Genomic DNA, 17,206 nt, shown 5'->3' with positions numbered 1-17,206 from the left:
CAACCACAGTGGAGGGTTAATGGAACACACAACCCTTCATAAATTGAAAGGAAGTGTGTGGTGGGGCTCTGAGGATGTGTGCGCAAGCCCCGTAAGAAGTGAGAGAAACATTTCTCTCCATTTTCTACACACTAAGCTATTGTGTCCCTTTCATTACCTCTTTCTTAAGTCTTCAATTGTTGCAAGCCTACTGCTTGATTATTTTGGTTGCCTGTTTCTGCCCTGCTCCCCTGGTGTGGTGATGGGGCACCTGCCAGGTTCTTTCAAGCAAAGAGCAGCCTTGATTGACTGGGTTACCACCTACACTGAGACTGGAGTGATAGGGAGTCGAGTAGGCAGGCAGGAGACCCCCCCCCCTCTTGTGCTCACTTGGGGCCCCTCCAGGCAACCTGCTCATTAACGAGCCTTTTAATTAGCAAGCCTCTAAATTATCGAGCCTTCTCCCTGACTTCAATAGTACCTGCTCATCCTGGGGTGCTTTTATAAACTGCTTTGGCATTATTATTGTTTTCAAATGAAATAGAGGTCTATAAAATAGATATGCCAAGGAGCGAATCGTCCTGCGTTCTTCAGGCTTTTAAAGCACCTCTCAATCATTCATCCACGCCACTCTTTTCCAGTGCATTCCCTCGCCCGCTTTCCAAGCTGCTCGAGCCCTTTTCGGGTGGGCAAAAAAACCGTTTCAACTCCAGCTGCGCGCCGCGTCCTGCCTCCCACCCCGGCATCTTCCCGTCCACTTCCCGCAAAACAGATGCAGCCTGGACTCGGTGCCAGAAGAGGCTTTTCGCTCTCCATAAGGGGAGGGAGGCTGCAAGGCCGGCCTTGCCAGGGTCTCGGATGATTCACAACAGCCCTGCAATGAAGACGCGCCTCGCCGACGCTCCAACTCCTCGCGGGTTTGAAGGCATCCGTCCCTCCCGAGTAGACACCGCCGACGCACCGCTCTAGCCCCTCTCCATCTGTGGTAGGAGGGGGCGTGGCCGGAAGAGGTGCTTTCCCGGCCTGCCCCGCGCTGCTCGGAAGCGGAAGCGCGAATGTCTGAGGAAACCTCGGGCGGACGGACCGAGCGAGCCGAGCGGACTGACGGGCGAGCGAGCGAGCGAGCGAGTGCTGGCGCTCGGGCTGCGTGTGGCAGCCGGGCAGGCGCCATGGCACTGACACGGGCCGGGCTGGGACTGGAGCTGGAGCTGGACGCGGCCGGTGAGATGCGCGCAGGGCGGACAGGCGGCCCTGGAGCGAAGCGAGCCTGGAGTTCGGGCTGCCCCGAGGCTGGCCCTGTCCTCCTCCCTGTCAGAGAGCCGCCCTCACGCGGCGACTCGTGGGTCACTGTCGGGGGTGGCGGCGAAGCGGGGCCGCGAATTCCTTTCCCCCACCGGGCGCGGCGGCAGCTCCTTGGGATTGTCGAAGCGGAGCTTGTTGGGGCGACAGAGCCCTCCTTCGGCTGAGTCTCTTTTCAGCCTCCTCCTCCTGCTGCTGCTGCGACTCTTTCAGTATTAAGCGGGGAGGGGCAATTAGTCAGCCAGCCTGGTGACCGAAAGAGTCACCCAAATAATGTAGCCTTTCGGCTGGGACATTTGCAGAATTTTACAAGCAGTCGATGTATATACACGCATATCGTTGGCTTGTCTCCTTCAAAAGCCAGAAGGCGCCATGCAAAACCCAGCAAGTCTCCAATGCTAGGGCGGGGGGGGGGGCGGGAAGAGAGGGAGAAGTAAGACTTTAAAGATGCATGTTTTTTTGTAACATTAGCACGACACATTTTGTCTCAAATGAGCCTTCTGCAGGGAGTTATCTGTAGAAAATATAAGGGTGCTGGCTTCACTGCACTTTAAAAACCTTGTAAAGCACGAAGAACTGAAGCAACTATGTGCAATAAAGGAATCCTAAGACAGTAAATTGGGTGTCAAATGGAAAACAGTACTACTTACTGAATGTTCATGAGTTCTGACTGCTCTGTTCTACGTGATCTTTTTACAGGTGAGCTGTCTTATGTTCATTCTGTGACCCTTCTGGAATGCCACTAAACCATGGGGGAAAACAGTCCTGAGAATGTCATCTATTACAAAGTGGAGGAAGATGACTTGGCCCAGGATGATAAACTGTTGTGGTTTGTGGACAAGAATGGCCTTGTCCCATCCTCGTCCAGGACAGTGTATGACAGAACAACAGTCCTCATTGAACAAGACCGAGGGCCATTGGAGGACGAGGAGGATGAAGGGCAGTGTGGGGATCACTTGCCTTTTCTGCCTGATGGTCACGAGGACAGATTTCCTTTGATAGCTGACCATGAAGGAATGTCCCAGGGTTATGTTCAGCACATTATTTCTCCAGATCAGATTCATCTGACGATCAATCCTGGCTCAACTCCTATGCCACGAAACATTGAAGGAGCCACCCTTACTTTGCAGTCAGAGTGCCCTGAGACGAAACTGAAAGAAGTAAGTAGCAGACTCTAATCTAATCCTGCTCCTCTATCGGGAGGCCTGTCATATGACTGTATGGAAGCCTGTATTGCTTTTTGTGTTGCATTTAAAACTCACAGGGTCAGTTCTGGAAAAGTCATCATCCGAAAATGCCCAAGAAAACAAATTTCCTGATTCTGTAGTGTTTTGCCTTTTCCCATACTTGTGTCAGAGAGGCCATGCCTAAGCTGATCCTGGATGTTTTCACATGTTGCTCTTCAAGTCAGGTTTATATAATACAAAAATGCACTGTTACACTTCCAAGTATCTTTAGGAAAAGGGTGAGCAGAGCTTCTCAGGTTTTGGGGGTGAGAGAGAGCAGTGGTTTCCCTTATATAGCAGGCATATAGACTTGCCTACTTTCCATACTAAGCAGTGCATGGTTGAAGGGAAGCTTTTGCTACTTTTCCTTGCTATACACCCTGCCTTGGGAGTTTTCACAATAGTAGAACATTATCGCTAGGGCTGTGTGTGCCATGTGTGATTTTTTAAATAAACGTTTCTGCACTAGGATAGAAAAACAAAAATCTATGACCAATATACATTATTAAGGTTTGCGCTGAGTGCTACATCCTGTAATAATGTATAGTCAACACTGTGCATAGGTGAGACAGAACAGACAATAACGGAGAGAAACTACGAACTGTCAGTTTTGATTTATGGATTAGCGGGAGAGTGTATGCTTTAGAGAGCCAGCTAAGAGATACTTCTTGACTTAAATCTTGGAATCACTCACAAAATAATGAAGAGGGCCTTTAGTTTTTGGAGTGCTGATAATGAACAAAATTCCTCAAGCTTTATTTTTTATGAATTAATCTATCTTGAATTTAAGGGTGTTTTATTTTTTTGTTCAATTTATAAACAAGCAAGCACATACATTGAAACTGGCTTAAGATTTAAAAAACAGAAAAATCCTAACGTTACACCCACTCAAAGCCACAGATAATTAAGAACCAAAGTCCTAGCGAAAAAGAATTGTTTTTGCCTGACATTTAAATCAGTTATCATACATCCAGTTAAGGGAACCACCCATTAATGGTGCGTCAGTCTTATCTGAATTGTGCTTCAGTTTATTGGCTCTCATCAAGACCATTACCAAGGCAAGACATTGGTTCAGCACATCCACTGCTGTACCCACAAATGTAAAGGAGAAGTAGAACTTCTCTTATAAGGAAGTAGATTGAAACTTTGCACAAACAGAATCCTGAGAAAGTGGGCCTAGCAGATTGTTTCTGGCCCTTTGAAATCGTAGGTTGCAGTTTTAAGTCTGCAGATCTTAAAGCTGCTCTTTAGGTTTCAATATGACTGCCACAGTTTGGTTTGATGACTTCAGCCGTATATAAGCCCAGTACTTCTGCAGATTTAGAGAACGGCTGAAAGTTCATTTGATATACCTTTTGCCTTCTAAAAAAAATTAGGAATATTGAGACTGACTTAACTTCAGGTATAATAGATTAACTATCTCTTTCTGCTGCTCTTATGGAGGACAAAATCCGCCAGGAGCTTCTAGTCTATTGCCTTATGTTCAGATGATTATTGAAAGCAGCTGCTTGGGAAACGATGGAAGAAGAATACATATTTGTGTATGTCTGATAATTACAGAAGGGGCAGCATTTAATAACTTATTCTGAAGGAAAACTACTGTTCACATATGATTATGACAGGGCCTTCTCCATGCTGGTAGACTCCCAACTCCCATGTCACCCCTGGCCATTGAGCAGGCTGGCTGCTGGAAATTATAGTCCAGCACACAGGTGTTCTTCACCCACCCCGGTGTGAATAATACTTTGTTTAGTTGTAAATTAACATAACTTAGAAGTCACTGTTTGGGAAATATATGAATTAGTATCAATGGGAAACTTGATTTGATGCATATGCCCCTTTGTCAGAGTCCCATGTGCTCCCATGTGGCACAGAAGAGTCGTGTGCACAATTAATTGCACATTCTGTTGCCAACCAACTCAGACCTGCACATGGAGAACAAGCGCACCCTGTGCCAAAGGGATCTTCCTTTGCAAGTTGTGCTGCTCACTGCTTTGGGAACCTGGCCAGAACTACAAAGTCTGGTCATCAACCCCACAGCTGGCAATGGGAGTACAGGAGCAGCACATGGCAACCTTGGCAAAAAACTAAGTTAAGCCACTGAAATTAGTAATGTTGCATCAGTTGCCAAAAAAGGTCTCTGACCCTTCAGGTATCCAGAAAGATTACATTCTGCGGTTGTGCCTGTTTGTAAGTGGCACCAAACTGGGCAAAGTCTGAAGAGCTGAATAAAATATCTGAGCCTAAAGCACCGGTGACAATCCAGGGTCCATTGAGAAAGGGACAACAGTGGCAGCAGCAGGGTCTTTTCTCCTTGGAAACAGCACAGTCCACAAGGGAGTGATAGCAGCTCAACCAGAAGGAGTAGCAGCAACATCTGTGAAGAGGGAGTTGGGGAGTGCTTTGCAGGGAATTGGGGGATGCACTTCTCTGCCTTAGGCCTCTCAAAACTAGGCAGGAATCTCTAGTCTTTCTTGTAATAATTTTAACCATCTGCAACCATTTCAGGAGTCTTTTTAGGTTCCAAAATTTTGCAGGTGCAAACCCACAGGCTACATAATCCCTTATGTTCATTTGTTTTCTTCTTTTAACTAGCTTTCCTTTTCTTTCTTATTTTTGATACATTTTGCATGCTTTCTTTTTTTACCTGTAGAGGGAACATCTTTAAAACCTTTCCCTACCTACAGGGTCTTTTTTTTTTTTTTGCAGCCAGTATTCATGATGGGCCTTTGGCCTGATCTAGCAGAGCTGTTTTTATGGTAACTCTTGAAGTTAACAGTGGAACCCTTTATGATTCTTTGATCAAGAATGGAGACTTAAAGTACATAATGTTTCTGGCAGGTGAAGCGTTACCAGTGCACATTTGAGGGCTGCCCTCGGACCTACAGCACCGCAGGTAACCTGCGCACCCACCAGAAGACACACCGCGGGGAGTACACTTTTGTGTGCAACCAAGAGGGGTGTGGAAAGGCCTTCCTAACATCCTATAGTCTCAAAATCCATGTTCGAGTCCACACCAAGGAGAAACCTTTTGAGTGTGATGTCCAGGGTTGTGAAAAAGCCTTCAATACACTGTACAGGTAAGAGCAGGAGCATTTCCTCCTCTGTCTCTCAAGACGGTGCCTTATTATACACACACAAATGAAATGTCAAAGATGTAACCACAATGTTAAGCCCAAGGGCAACTAAGTTGTGGCTCTCCCAATGTTGTTGGACCTCCAACTCCAAGTAAACCCCAGCATGGCCAAAGTTCAGGGATGATGAGAGTTGTAGCCTAGCAACATCCAGAGAGGGACCTACAGGTTAGCCCCCATGCATTAAGTGAAACATCTTTCCTGGGGGAAATACTATTTTCCTTGCAGAAATTTCTCTGTCTCTCACACACCAGTTCTTGTTAGCTCCTCCGAAGTTTATTTCTCAAAGTCTAGTTTCCAGTTGATAGGCTGCTGTTCTAAGCTGCCTGCAAGGGTTTTGGAGAGGAGCCTACTTGACTGCTAGGAAGGTGCTTGGACTACTGCAATGCACTCTATGTGGGGCTACCTTTGAAGGTGACCTGGAAACTGCAATTAATCCAGAATGTGGCAGCTAGAATGGTGACTGGGAGTGGCCGCCAGGAACACATAACACCGGTCCTGAGAGATCTGCATTGGCTCCCAGTACGTTTCTCAGCACAATTCAAAGTGTTGGTGCTGACCTTTAAAGCCCTAAACGGCTTCTGTCCTGTATACCTGAAGGAGCGTCTCCACCCCCTTCGTTCAGCCCAGACACTGAGGTCCAATGCCGAGGGCCTTCTGGTGGTTCCCTCATTACGAGAAGTGAGGTTACAGGGAACCAGGCAGAGGGCCTTCTCGGTAGTGGCACCCGCCCTGTGGAACACCCTCCTATCAGATGTCAAGGAAATAAGCAGCTATCCTGTTTTTAAAAGACATCTGAAGGCAGCCCAGTTTAGGGAAGTTTTTAATATTTAATGCTGTATTGTTTTTAACACTCAATTGGGAGCCGCCCAATTTTGCTTCTCGGATAGAAGCTGCTGTTTCCCTGTGCCTCCCTTGTTGGTGAGGCTCAGTTCAGAAGAAAGAGGCCTGTGGTAATGGAGCCCACTTCTTTCCTTGTAGGTTAAAAGCCCATCAGAGGCTTCACACGGGAAAAACATTTAACTGTGAATCAGAGGGTTGCAGCAAGTACTTCACCACACTCAGTGACCTGCGGAAACACATTCGGACCCACACCGGAGAGAAGCCATTCAGGTGAGCCACCTGGCTGGAGGCCCTGATGAATCCTGGGTCCTTTGTCAAGCCTTCTGCTGTAGAACAGGCCTGGTTTCTCCTAGCTTCCTGGCTGGCCCTACATGGGGTGGTTTGGACTCTTACTCATGAGCCACATGGCTTTTGACTCCTCTCTGGCCTGCAAAGTGTTGGTATTGAGGCTTTCTTGCCCTGGATCCACCTCTAGTGAATGTCCTATGTGTCTGGCAGGACCCATATAGCCTTTCAAATACATCATCATCCACCTAGTATTTTTGTTGCCCTGTGGTTGTAGTCCACATGTGGGGAACTGGTGGCCCTCTAGATGTTGTTGGACTCCCACTTCCACCAGTCCCAGCATGTGTTGCCAAGGTCAGGTGAGGAGAGTTGTAATGTAATGTAGCAACACCTGGGGGTCCCCACCACTTTGCTGCTTAGGAGGGAGAATTTCAGCAGCAGTCCCAGTACTGCAGTAGTTTTCTCTCATTGCAGGTCCTCAAAGGCCCAGGAGCCCTGCCCCATGCTGATGGTGCCCTGGTCAACCACTGAGCTCCATCTCAGTGGGATTGTGAGACTACATTGGCGGATGTTCTGCTTGCTCTCTTTAAGTCTTCCCTAAGTTATAATACCATGTTCAAGAGCAGGGCTTCGCTTCTGCAGAACTTTCCACTACCCTGTGTGCAGATTAATGCATGGCCTGAGGCTGCTGGGAAGCAAGAGGTGTGATTGGAACTGGTTTCTGCATGAAGCTCCTTGTTGATTTCTCCATCCCTCTCCTGTAGGTGTGATCATGATGGCTGTGGAAAAGCCTTTGCTGCAAGCCACCACCTGAAGACGCATGTCAGGACCCACACTGGTAAGGCTGGGTCTATTGAATCTCTTTCCTGCTTCCTTAATGCTAAGCAGCTGCAGCCTAGATGTGGCCTCATGGAGAAGATGTTTGGCGCAGCTTGACTGATAGGTCTGAGTGGTTAGATGATGCTGACTCAAAATAAAAGGCCAGTTAAAAGTTTAATAAACTCAACCTTGCTGAAAGCAGCCCAGGATATCTGGAAGAAGGGAGCACTTTTTGAGGTGACAGTCAGGCCACATTATTTTGTGTTGAAGCCTGCTACATCAGGATCTTGTACAATGGGCTCCTGGGCACCCCTTACCCCTTACACACACTGAGCATGGGAGTGTGATTTAGTCTCTGGCTCAGTATTAGCGATCCTGGAGCTGCTGAGCAACAAGGAACCGAGAGGGTGTTGGATGTGTACAAATCCATAGATTTTTGCCATTGTAGGTGAAAGACCTTTCTTCTGTCCCAGTGATGGCTGCGAGAAGACTTTCAGCACACAATATAGCCTCAAGAGTCACATGAAGGGACACGAGAAGGGGCCCTCCTATGCTATGCTGTCCAACAACAGCATCTCTGAGGTGGGTGCCTTTTTCTCAGAGAAAATGTCGTTATTGGTGCACTAGATAGCATGGTGTGCCTTGGTGAGTGCCTGTCAGTATCCAGAACTCTTGTGGAAATCCAGCTCCTTTGGGACCTTTGCAGGTGAAATTACACATGCATGCAGAAAGGTAATCTGCTTTTTCACACAGTGCATCGTGCTGTGGAACTCTCTGCCACTCAAAGAGATTGATGGCTTGATATGAGCAACACTGTCTGTATCTGTAAAATATGTTTTTATGCTAATGCTATAATCGTAATGCTGGTGTTCTTGTTCTTATGGAAGGCTAAAGATGAGCCTAGTTAGATGTGTAATGGATTTCAGGAATGCTGATTTATTAGGTTCAGAGAAATGCTAGATAGGGAAACTGAATATAAATGCAGACTAGAGAAACTGATGGGGGAAAGTAGCCCAAGAAGGGTTAGAATTCCTGAAACGCAGTGGAATCACAAAAAATCCCAGTGAGACAGAGAAATGGGAAACCTCTAAGAAAATGAATGCTTCTGCACAACAATCTTTGTAAGGAGTTCAAAAAAATGAAAAGGCATGTCTAAGAAATTGGAGGGGCAGGTCATCAAAGATGGGCACAGATAAGCAGCTCAGTCTTGTAGGAACAGTGTCAGAAAAGCCCCTGTCTGTGATCCCAGAGAGTCAGTGTTAGCCACATAGACAGTGCTGAACTATTGATCAAGGCCTGGCTCAGTACAAGGCAGTTTCCTCTTTTCCTGTGACATCCCAACAGCCATAGTGAGGGCCTTTGTGAATCCTTGGAGATAAATGGCATTTGTTGTAGTTTCCTTCTGCTACCAGCTGCCTTTCTCAGTTAGTGATCTGTGAAATTTCACATAATTTTTTTTTAGAAAGAGATAGAAAATGTATTTGGGCCTAAGACTCTGATCACCCTCACTGTTGATAAGTCAAGGACTGGTGCTCTTGAAGAGACTGGCATTGTAGGGCTAACCCAAGCTCATAGTTGCAACTGCTGCATTGCTTAATGTAGGCTTCCTCTCCACCTCTGCAGGATACAAACCACTCACTCTGTCTCAGTGACTTGAGCCTCATGTCCACAGATTCAGAACTGCGGGATAATTCAAATCCAGTAAGTATCTCTTCTGACAGCACAGTGGACAGTGTGGGTCATAGAAGCAGCCTTCTGCCATTTTTTAAAGAACTCACCTTCCGCCATTCCTGTGGTGGACTTCTGTGGTGTGGCTGGAAGCAAGCAGGCTTCTTGTATCTCCCTGAGCCAGGTGCTTCAGGGATGTCTGTTCTGAGCAATGCAGCCTGAGTGTATTGGTGGCCTCGCCACCAGGCTCAACCACAGACCAGCGGTCTTTGCATGCCTCACTGCTCCCTCCTTTCCCCAGATGCATGGACAAGACCTGAGTACAATCTCACCAGCAAGCATTTTTGAGTCCATGTTCCAGAGTCCGGAGCCTCCTGTAAATCAGGAAGACGCTCAGCACACAGGTACAAGTCTGCATTTTCTCTTTCATTTGCTCCATAGATCATTATTAATCTTGGACAGCACAGAGAACTTAGTGAACTGCCCCAAAAGCTTAACAAGTGGAGGTCTTGGTAGGCTTTTGGTGTCAGGTGTGCAGGTGTGTATGGTTGGTGGGAATTATACGTGCTGCATCATACTATAATTCACAGAGCAAAGCTGTTGAAGAAAAACACTCTCTGGTAGCCCTGGGTGGGAGAAAAAGGGTCCAAAGGGAATTAGCCTGTTTGAGGAAGCCTGAGATGGACTGCACTGAATAAAAATGCAGTGACTACGTAACGTTTTCTGTCTGTGGCTTCCACGAGTCTCACCAGATCTCAGACAGCAAGAGCAGTGTATGGCCAGTGGGGTCTCCCTTTTGCAAATGCCCATGGGCCTTCTTGATATAAAAACTGGTGCTGTTTCTGCCTGGGCTACCATCCAGACGTATCCTGGCCACAGCTGGGATCCTGCATGAAGTGCTTTTCAGGATCCTACTAGAGCTTTCTCACCATATGCTTCTCTTTTGGCAGACGCCTTGGTTAAAGATTTTGGTGGTGATGCAGACCCAGCCCCTGCTGCCCAGCCACCCCTTGGAGAAGCTGCTCCTTTGTCTCTGCCACTTGTTCTTCAGCTTGGCATCTCTGAGCCTTCTCCCCCAGCACTGCTTCCTGCCTCCACTGGCACTCAGCAAGCAGCCTACGGAACCCCTGCCGCTGTCCTCCAGTCTCCAGAAGTGCCTGCTCCTAATAGCACACTCTTTGCACCCAACCCCCAGGACTTCCTACAGCACATTCAGGCATCTCCGCAGCCTGTTGGGAATCCCCCTGTCCCAGCAGCAGCACCGAGTGTTGCTGAGGTCCTCCCCAGTGGGGTTCAGACTGTGCCTGTTGGAGGGAACTCTGTGCTGGCTGGCAGCCCAACCATCACCATCACCCCATCACAAAGTGCAGCCATTCTTCAGTCCAGCATTGTCATGGGAGAGCAAAACCTCCAGTGGATTTTGAATGGTGCCAGCAGGACGTCCCAGAACCAAGAACAAATGGTGAGTGACCTGAATCCCATGCTTCAGCCCAGAACGTGTTATGAAGAGGGATTGAGGGCTTTAGCAGGTGGGGTAGAGCTGGCACTGCCCTGTTTCCAGAGTGGGCTGGGGTACTAATATACTGTTTGTTGATTTCTGGACTTGGCCCTTGCATTCAAAAGTCTTTTTTCTTTCCTTATGCCAAAGCCACAGGCTCCAGTGCTGGAGAAGGTCTTCTTTACCACTGCCCTTCCTGTTGCTGGTAATGCAGGTAAGTGACACATCCAGGGATGACAGTCTTTCATCACTGACACTCACAAGGGCAGATGCTGAATGGGCTGGAGCTTGTGTCATGTCAGGCAGGCAAGGGGGCCTGGGAGGGGGCCATTGAGGAACTTGCCATTAGCTTTCTTCTTTGGGGTGTATTAGCACTCAGCGAGGGATAAATCCTCATCCCAGGGCATTTGCTTCCCTCCGCTTCTCTCAGTGAGTGAAATCAAAGGAAATACATCACCTTCCCATGTATTTGACCTGTGTGCGTCCCTCTGTCATATTATTTTAAATTTATTTATTCTTCATGAATAAATTGTATAAATTCCAAAGGGAGCCCAGCCCAGCTCACAAGAATAAAATGACATAAAAACATTGTTAGCATTGTTGAAATATTACAGAAAGCAAATAAAACCAGCCATGTACAAGCTTCATAAAACTATTGGCCAAATGCCTGGATAAATAAAATAATTATATGTTTCCTGAATGCAAGTAAAGGGGCGGGGGGCTTCCTGATTTCCCTTGGGAGGGAGTTCCATAGCTGTGGAGGTGCCACCAAAAATTCCCTGTGTCTCAGGTGCCCGTCCTTTGCACTGCTACTCCTAGTGAGGGGCCTCTTTCCCCAGATCACTGGATGGCACTGGTGAGGCCACTCTTAAAGTTACTTGGTTCTAAATATTCATATTAACCCCTTAAATTGGGCCTAGTGGCTTATGCAGTGGCCTGAGGAGTGAGATGATACAATCTCTTGCCATACTGTACAATAGCTAGGTGGCACAGCAGTCAGTCAACCTGGAAGAAAAATTGTGAGAGCACCTTTTAGCTATGAGCGACTGGGCCATGTGAACTTTAACCCCAGGTTATGGACTGACAGTTGAGCCAGAGAGAATGATTCATTCCTCTCTGAGCAGAAAATGGTTACTGGGTGACACAACCCTGCAGCCAGGTCGGCTGCTAGAGAGTCTGTGTCACCCTGTTTGGTTTCCTCAGCCTCGGGCCAGGAATGGGCATAACTTGATCCCAGCAGCACCCAAGCTTTGCACCTGGTGTCAGGCATGCAGAGGGAGAGAGGGAATGTGGGGGAATCATGTCATGTGAGAACAGGCTGGCAGCAGTGGTGGGTGGCAAAACGTGCATTTCTTCCCATTAGCATTTCTGTTGGGAAGCCCTGAGAGGTACAGATGGACAGGCACAGGGGAGTGCTGGTGCCTCTGAACTGATTGTTGTTTGTCCCCAGGGAGCTCTGTGCAGCAGATTGGCCTGAGTGTGCCCGTGATCATCATCAAGCAGGAGGAAGCCTGTCAGTGCCAGTGTGCCTGCCGGGACTCAGCCAAGGACAAAGCCAGCAGCAAGAAGCAGAACTGCTCCTCACAGGGCTCCAAGGTATCAGGGGAGCCTCCTGCGGCAGCACCAGCGCCTCCGCCTCAACCCTTTCCCATCAACTTGGCTGCCAGCACCTCCTCTGCTGCTGTTGCTGCTGCTGTTGGTGCCACCACCACCCTCTCTTCCACGTTGCCTCCTTGCGAGCAAAGTAGTCTGGCAGGGAACCCCTCAGACTCACAGAACCACTCCCTAAGTGCCATGGATGTCTCAGACTTCCTCTCTCTCCAGAGCCCCGAGGCTTCCGCCTCCGCCTCCTCCCCACTGATTCCAATTGAAGCCCTGCTACAAGGGGAGGAGGAGCTTGCCCTGGGCGGAGGCCGTGGTGGCAGCTTCCTCAAGTGAAAAGGCGAAGGCAGTCCTGTCTCTTTATTACGTTGGCTTGTTGTGACATGAACCCAAGCATCACTCTGAGCGAGTTTTGAGGGCCAGCTGCTCTCTGGTTGCACCTTGCCAGGGGCATGGGAGGTTCTTGTTACAGCTCCTTGGGGGTGCCTTTACTACTAAGTGTGCACTATTATGGGGGGAGGGGGAGAGAGAAGAAATGTTTGTTTGTTTGTTTGTGAGGGAGGGAGGAGCAAGACTGTGAGGCGATCTCTTGTTGTAGAGGCAGCTGCACTTTGGCAAAGTGGTGGACGGGGAGACTCGAGTGCTGAAATGCAGGCCAGGCACATCATCATCATCTTCATCATCTCTCCAGAGTTTGCACATGTAACTCAGTCGGCTTGCTCCAGAGTAGGGGCCCTGTGGTTTCCACATCTTTTGACAGATTACCTGCTTGGAAGGGCGAGTGCTGCTACCTCTTTCCAAGTGGGCTGCTTGGGGGTTTGCACAAGTTCAGGGGCTGAGAGGATTTGCACTGATGCAGCTTGATCAGAAACAGTCACCCAGCACAGCAGCTTCTGGGGCCCAAAAATGCCCCTGTGGAAGCTTGTCAGGCCTTTGCAAAGGTGGATTGGCAGAGGTGCCTGTAGATGACTCAGCTAGTGAGGAGGGGCTGCTTCTGCCACTTAGGACCCACCCAACTAGTTCTGGTAAAGCCCATTCCCTGAATGTCTCATGGCTGCGTCATTTCATGAAAGTGCTGGTGCTAAGCTGGCCAGTTCCCCCAACCCTCCAGTGTCCCCCCCCCCCCCCCGGTTTCCTCTTCACTGTTCAGCCTTCCCAGTCCCGCCCTCAGCCTGTGCATTGGAAGGGGCATCCTTTCTTCTAACTTACTCAGGGTAAAATCCTAACACGGACTGTCCCTCCCTCTCCAAAAGCCTCTAAGGTTTCAATGTAGCCTCGGAAATGTTTTATTTATATGCCATTGTTACTTTTAAAAAATAGATGCCATTCATAGTGTTCTTCTGTTTGGTAGCCAACCTCCTTGTGTTCTAAGGGAGACTTCATTCATCATGTAGGCAGAATATTTGCCTGGCAGACAGAGGCTGTGGGGTGATGGCAGGCTTGACAGGAACACCAACAGGAGTTGCGGAGGAGAAGGGACTTGAGTGTGTGTTTGTCTAGCTTCAGTGACAAGCTACCTCTGCTGAAATCCCCTCTTCTCCACAACTGTTGAAAGTGTGTGAGCAGCCCACCTGGCCTCCCAGCCTCAAGGGCAGGCTTATGTGTGTCGATGGGTAGCAGAAGGATCATCTGCTCTCATATCCTAGGCAGTAGCAGGGCAGAGACTGTCCTTGGGCTGGAGATCTTTTGGCTGCAACAGTTGGTTGGCCTGCTGCCTCTTTGCCATAGGGCATAGGCAATTGCTTGTCCTAGAACTCCAGGTGTGGCGGGACCTGGTACTCTTTGCAGGACTTCTCACTTTAGCAAACAGCTGAGGACTTGGGTGAGCAGAGCCTGGAGAGCTGCCTGTGACAGCAGCCTGTCCTGTCTTGCAGGCCGCTTTAGGCAAACTTCATTTGGCATTGCTGCCCTGCTTCGGTGTCTCTGGGAGGGCTGCACACGGTGGTGGAGAACAGGACAGCCCTTGGGGTTCTGTTCCTTTATTTATTGTGTTATTGTTGTTGTTGTTGTTGTTGTTAAATTGACCATACAGACTGAAGCCTTTTGAATCCCTCTCCTCCTCTTCCTGTGCTGATGAGGGTTGCAGAGCCCAAGGTACCCCATATTCAGGCGTGGGGAGGGTGCCAGGCTGGGCAGTCAAGAACTGGGCTTTGCACAGTTCAACCCCTGGGCTGCTGACCGTCTGTGACTTCCAGGCCTGCAGGGAGGCTCAGGGTTGGGTGGCTTGGTCAGGTGAAGGAACCAGGGGGCAACTGAGGACTGACCCCTATAAAGACCCTACTGGGGGTGGAGTCTGCTGCATTTGCTGGAAGCTGCTGCTGCTGCTGGACTCTAGAGAAGGAAACATTTTGCTGGGGCTCCTCCAATGACACTAACATGCTGGGCTCTAAAATGCACTTTAGTTCTCTTTAAACTGACTGCTGCAATTTTCTTTTGTAAATAACTTTTCACAAAGTTATTAGGGTTCTTTCTCCCCTTTACCCCCTCTGAGTAAAAGTTAAATGTGGTTACGCAAAAAGAGCACTTAACCTCTGTGCAATATGTGTAGCTAGGCGTGGCGTCCTCGTACGCTCTGTGTGTGCGTCCAATGCGTGTCCATGTGCGTGTGTGTGAGATTAACAGAATTGATGTGGGAACTGGCTAAGCTGTGTGCTCTGCCTTCTTCAGACTTATGCATGTTTTAAGCAAATGTCCAGTCTATGCAAAACTTCCACTAGGAGCCTGAACTGAATGGAATCAGGTTGGGTCACTCACTCATTCCGAGGTGACTTTGGTTACAGTTGGATACATTCATAGGGTCACAGCTGCCATCCTTGTCTTCTGAATGCCCCAGAAAGGGAAGTGGAGGGCAGGGAGGCAGATGCAAGCCGTCCTTACATTGGCATGCGGCACCTTCTAGGGTGGATGTCACATTCCTGCCTTACTGCACTGCAAGGGTCTCTACTGCAAAACTGGAAAAACCCTTCATTTCCCAAAAAGGAGTGGTATTTTCCTCTGGCACCTTCTCCAAGCACATTGCCAGTGACTGATCTGTAGAAGTGAGCTATTCAAAATGCTAAAGGTGCCAACGAGAGAACCTACTCTTGAGAAATAAGAGACACAGAAGGAGGCAGCTGCATTGCCTGCTAGCTACCCTCTGCAAAACCACAAAAGGAAAAGCTTATTCTTTTTAACATTACACACTCTGGATTTTTCTTTTTTTTATCGAGTATTATTTCTCCTTTATGTCTTTTAGAAATTGTGTCTCCACTTTTGGGTTTTTGTTGTTTAAATAAGCATCCCATGTAGCTGGGTTGGGGGCTGACCTTTCAGCTTTTTCCATCTTACATTGTTTCATTTGGAGGTTTGGACTCTGGTTCTGCACTGAGAAATGCCAAGGAAACTGGATATTTATGTAGGGTGTGTGTGTGTCTGTTTGTGGAAACAGTGTGTAGCCCACACTGTCTTCTTAGTTGTATGCATGCTGGCCAAAAATGGTTTCTATGCAGTGGACACTTTCAAGGAAATGCAGTTTCTACTTTCCTTAACAAATGGGTGTTTTGGCTTTTTGTTCCCCTCATATGAACTTCACTGGTAAAGCCCAGGCAGATATTTTAATTTTTCTTCTGCAATCTGTTAATAGAAATGACTCATTCCTTTGCTCTGCAGTGTTGTGTCTTTCCAAATGCTCTTTTTTGTGGGGAAATGGGAAGGAGCTGCCATTCATTCTGGTGGAGACAGAAGTTAAGGTTCCTGAGGTACCTGAGAGAGGGTTTAGGCTGCCTCTTTCCCAGTCACTGCGGGTAGGGAGATGTCACCATCTGTTAAGACTGCATGTGTGAGATAGAGGTGGGGGGGAGAGAAAAACCTTGCACAAGGGGGAATTTCAAGCCCCTTTCCCATAACTGCCACCTTCCCACATGGTGTGTGGGCTTGTGCCCTATTGTGGTGTAATTGGAGGCCCCCAAAGGCTCTCGGGTAACTTTTGCAAAGTGCCTTTCTGGGTCTCCCCTCCTAGCCCGGATTTCCTCCACAACAACACATGGCATTGCTATGGCTTCATTCCAGAGCTATGCAAGGAGTGAAGCGGAGATCATTTGAAGTTGCCAGTTTCTCTCAGGAGTATGTGTTTTGTGTTTAAACAAATTTAATTTAACTGAAACATGGGAACAAATGTCCTTGCATTGAGTGATGTGAAGATGTTAGTTACAGGTACAGTACTTCCAAAGGAAGAGCCTCTCCAAAACCCCAGAAGCATAAACATGAATTTGTATTTTTGAAGAATGTAAAATGTGAAATAACCGTGTTTGCTTAACTGCTCCATTTTGTATAAAATTAATATTGTACTTTGAAATACCTGCAAGGAAGTGGAAATTAATTTTTTAATTGAAAGCAATATTAATACCACAGGGATCCTAATTAAATGCTTATTTAAATCTGGTGCCTTTGGACGAATCATTTCTGGAGGTGAGGGGAATTATTTTCAACGGGTTTCAGCTTAGTGACAGAGCATGCACTTTGTATGCAGAAGGTCCCTGGTGTTCGATTTCTGGTATTTTCAAGTGAAATTAAGTAAAGGCTTCCCTGAGATTCTGAAGACCCACTTAGACAATATTGAGCTAAATGGACCAAAAGTATTACTTGGGATAATGCAGCTGCTTGTGTTTCAATGTCCTGAAGAAGGCAAGAATGCAGTGCTCCAGTCTGCCTGAGCTGAAGTTTAGGAGGAAGTGGTAGCTGGGGATTTAATCCAATAATTAGCTGACCCAAGACCCAGAATTGCCCCGTGAGGTATTCCATCTTTAGTTTGTGGACAGGGTTAGTGCATCCACAATGCCCCATGCTCTGGAAAGCTGCTGACTAAGCTACTGTAA

General features: G+C 47.9%; 1 protein-coding gene across 1 annotated transcript; it reads left to right on the top strand.

The window, feature by feature from the left end:
• Positions 1–1,045: 1,045 nt before the first annotated feature.
• Positions 1,046–16,773, top strand: MTF1 (metal regulatory transcription factor 1). The gene is made up of 11 exons (XM_079988399.1): positions 1,046–1,200; positions 1,978–2,438; positions 5,346–5,584; positions 6,620–6,751; positions 7,531–7,604; positions 8,034–8,167; positions 9,209–9,286; positions 9,555–9,657; positions 10,204–10,715; positions 10,902–10,965; positions 12,202–16,773. The coding sequence occupies exons 2-11, from the start codon at positions 2,028–2,030 to the stop codon at positions 12,687–12,689; spliced, it is 2,235 nt and encodes a 744-aa protein (XP_079844525.1). The 5' UTR covers positions 1,046–1,200; positions 1,978–2,027; the 3' UTR covers positions 12,690–16,773.
• The last annotated feature ends 433 nt before the right edge of the window (positions 16,774–17,206 follow it).

This window comes from Podarcis cretensis (assembly GCF_951804945.1).
Source record: "Podarcis cretensis genome assembly, chromosome: 8".
Taxonomy (NCBI): domain Eukaryota; kingdom Metazoa; phylum Chordata; class Lepidosauria; order Squamata; family Lacertidae; genus Podarcis; species Podarcis cretensis.
This window is presented reverse-complemented; position numbering and strand designations above follow the sequence as displayed.

What these genes read in the sequence shown, in the direction of transcription:
- MTF1 (XM_079988399.1), top strand. Translation starts at nt 2,028, where the DNA reads ATGGGGGAAAACAGTCCTGAGAATGTCATCTATTACAAAGTGGAGGAA. An exon ending in GCCTTCAATACACTGTACAG is followed by an intron (nt 5,585 to 6,619) that starts GTAAGAGCAGGA and finishes CTTTCCTTGTAG; the next exon opens with GTTAAAAGCCCATCAGAGGC. An exon ending in CCCAGAACCAAGAACAAATG is followed by an intron (nt 10,716 to 10,901) that starts GTGAGTGACCTG and finishes CTTATGCCAAAG; the next exon opens with CCACAGGCTCCAGTGCTGGA.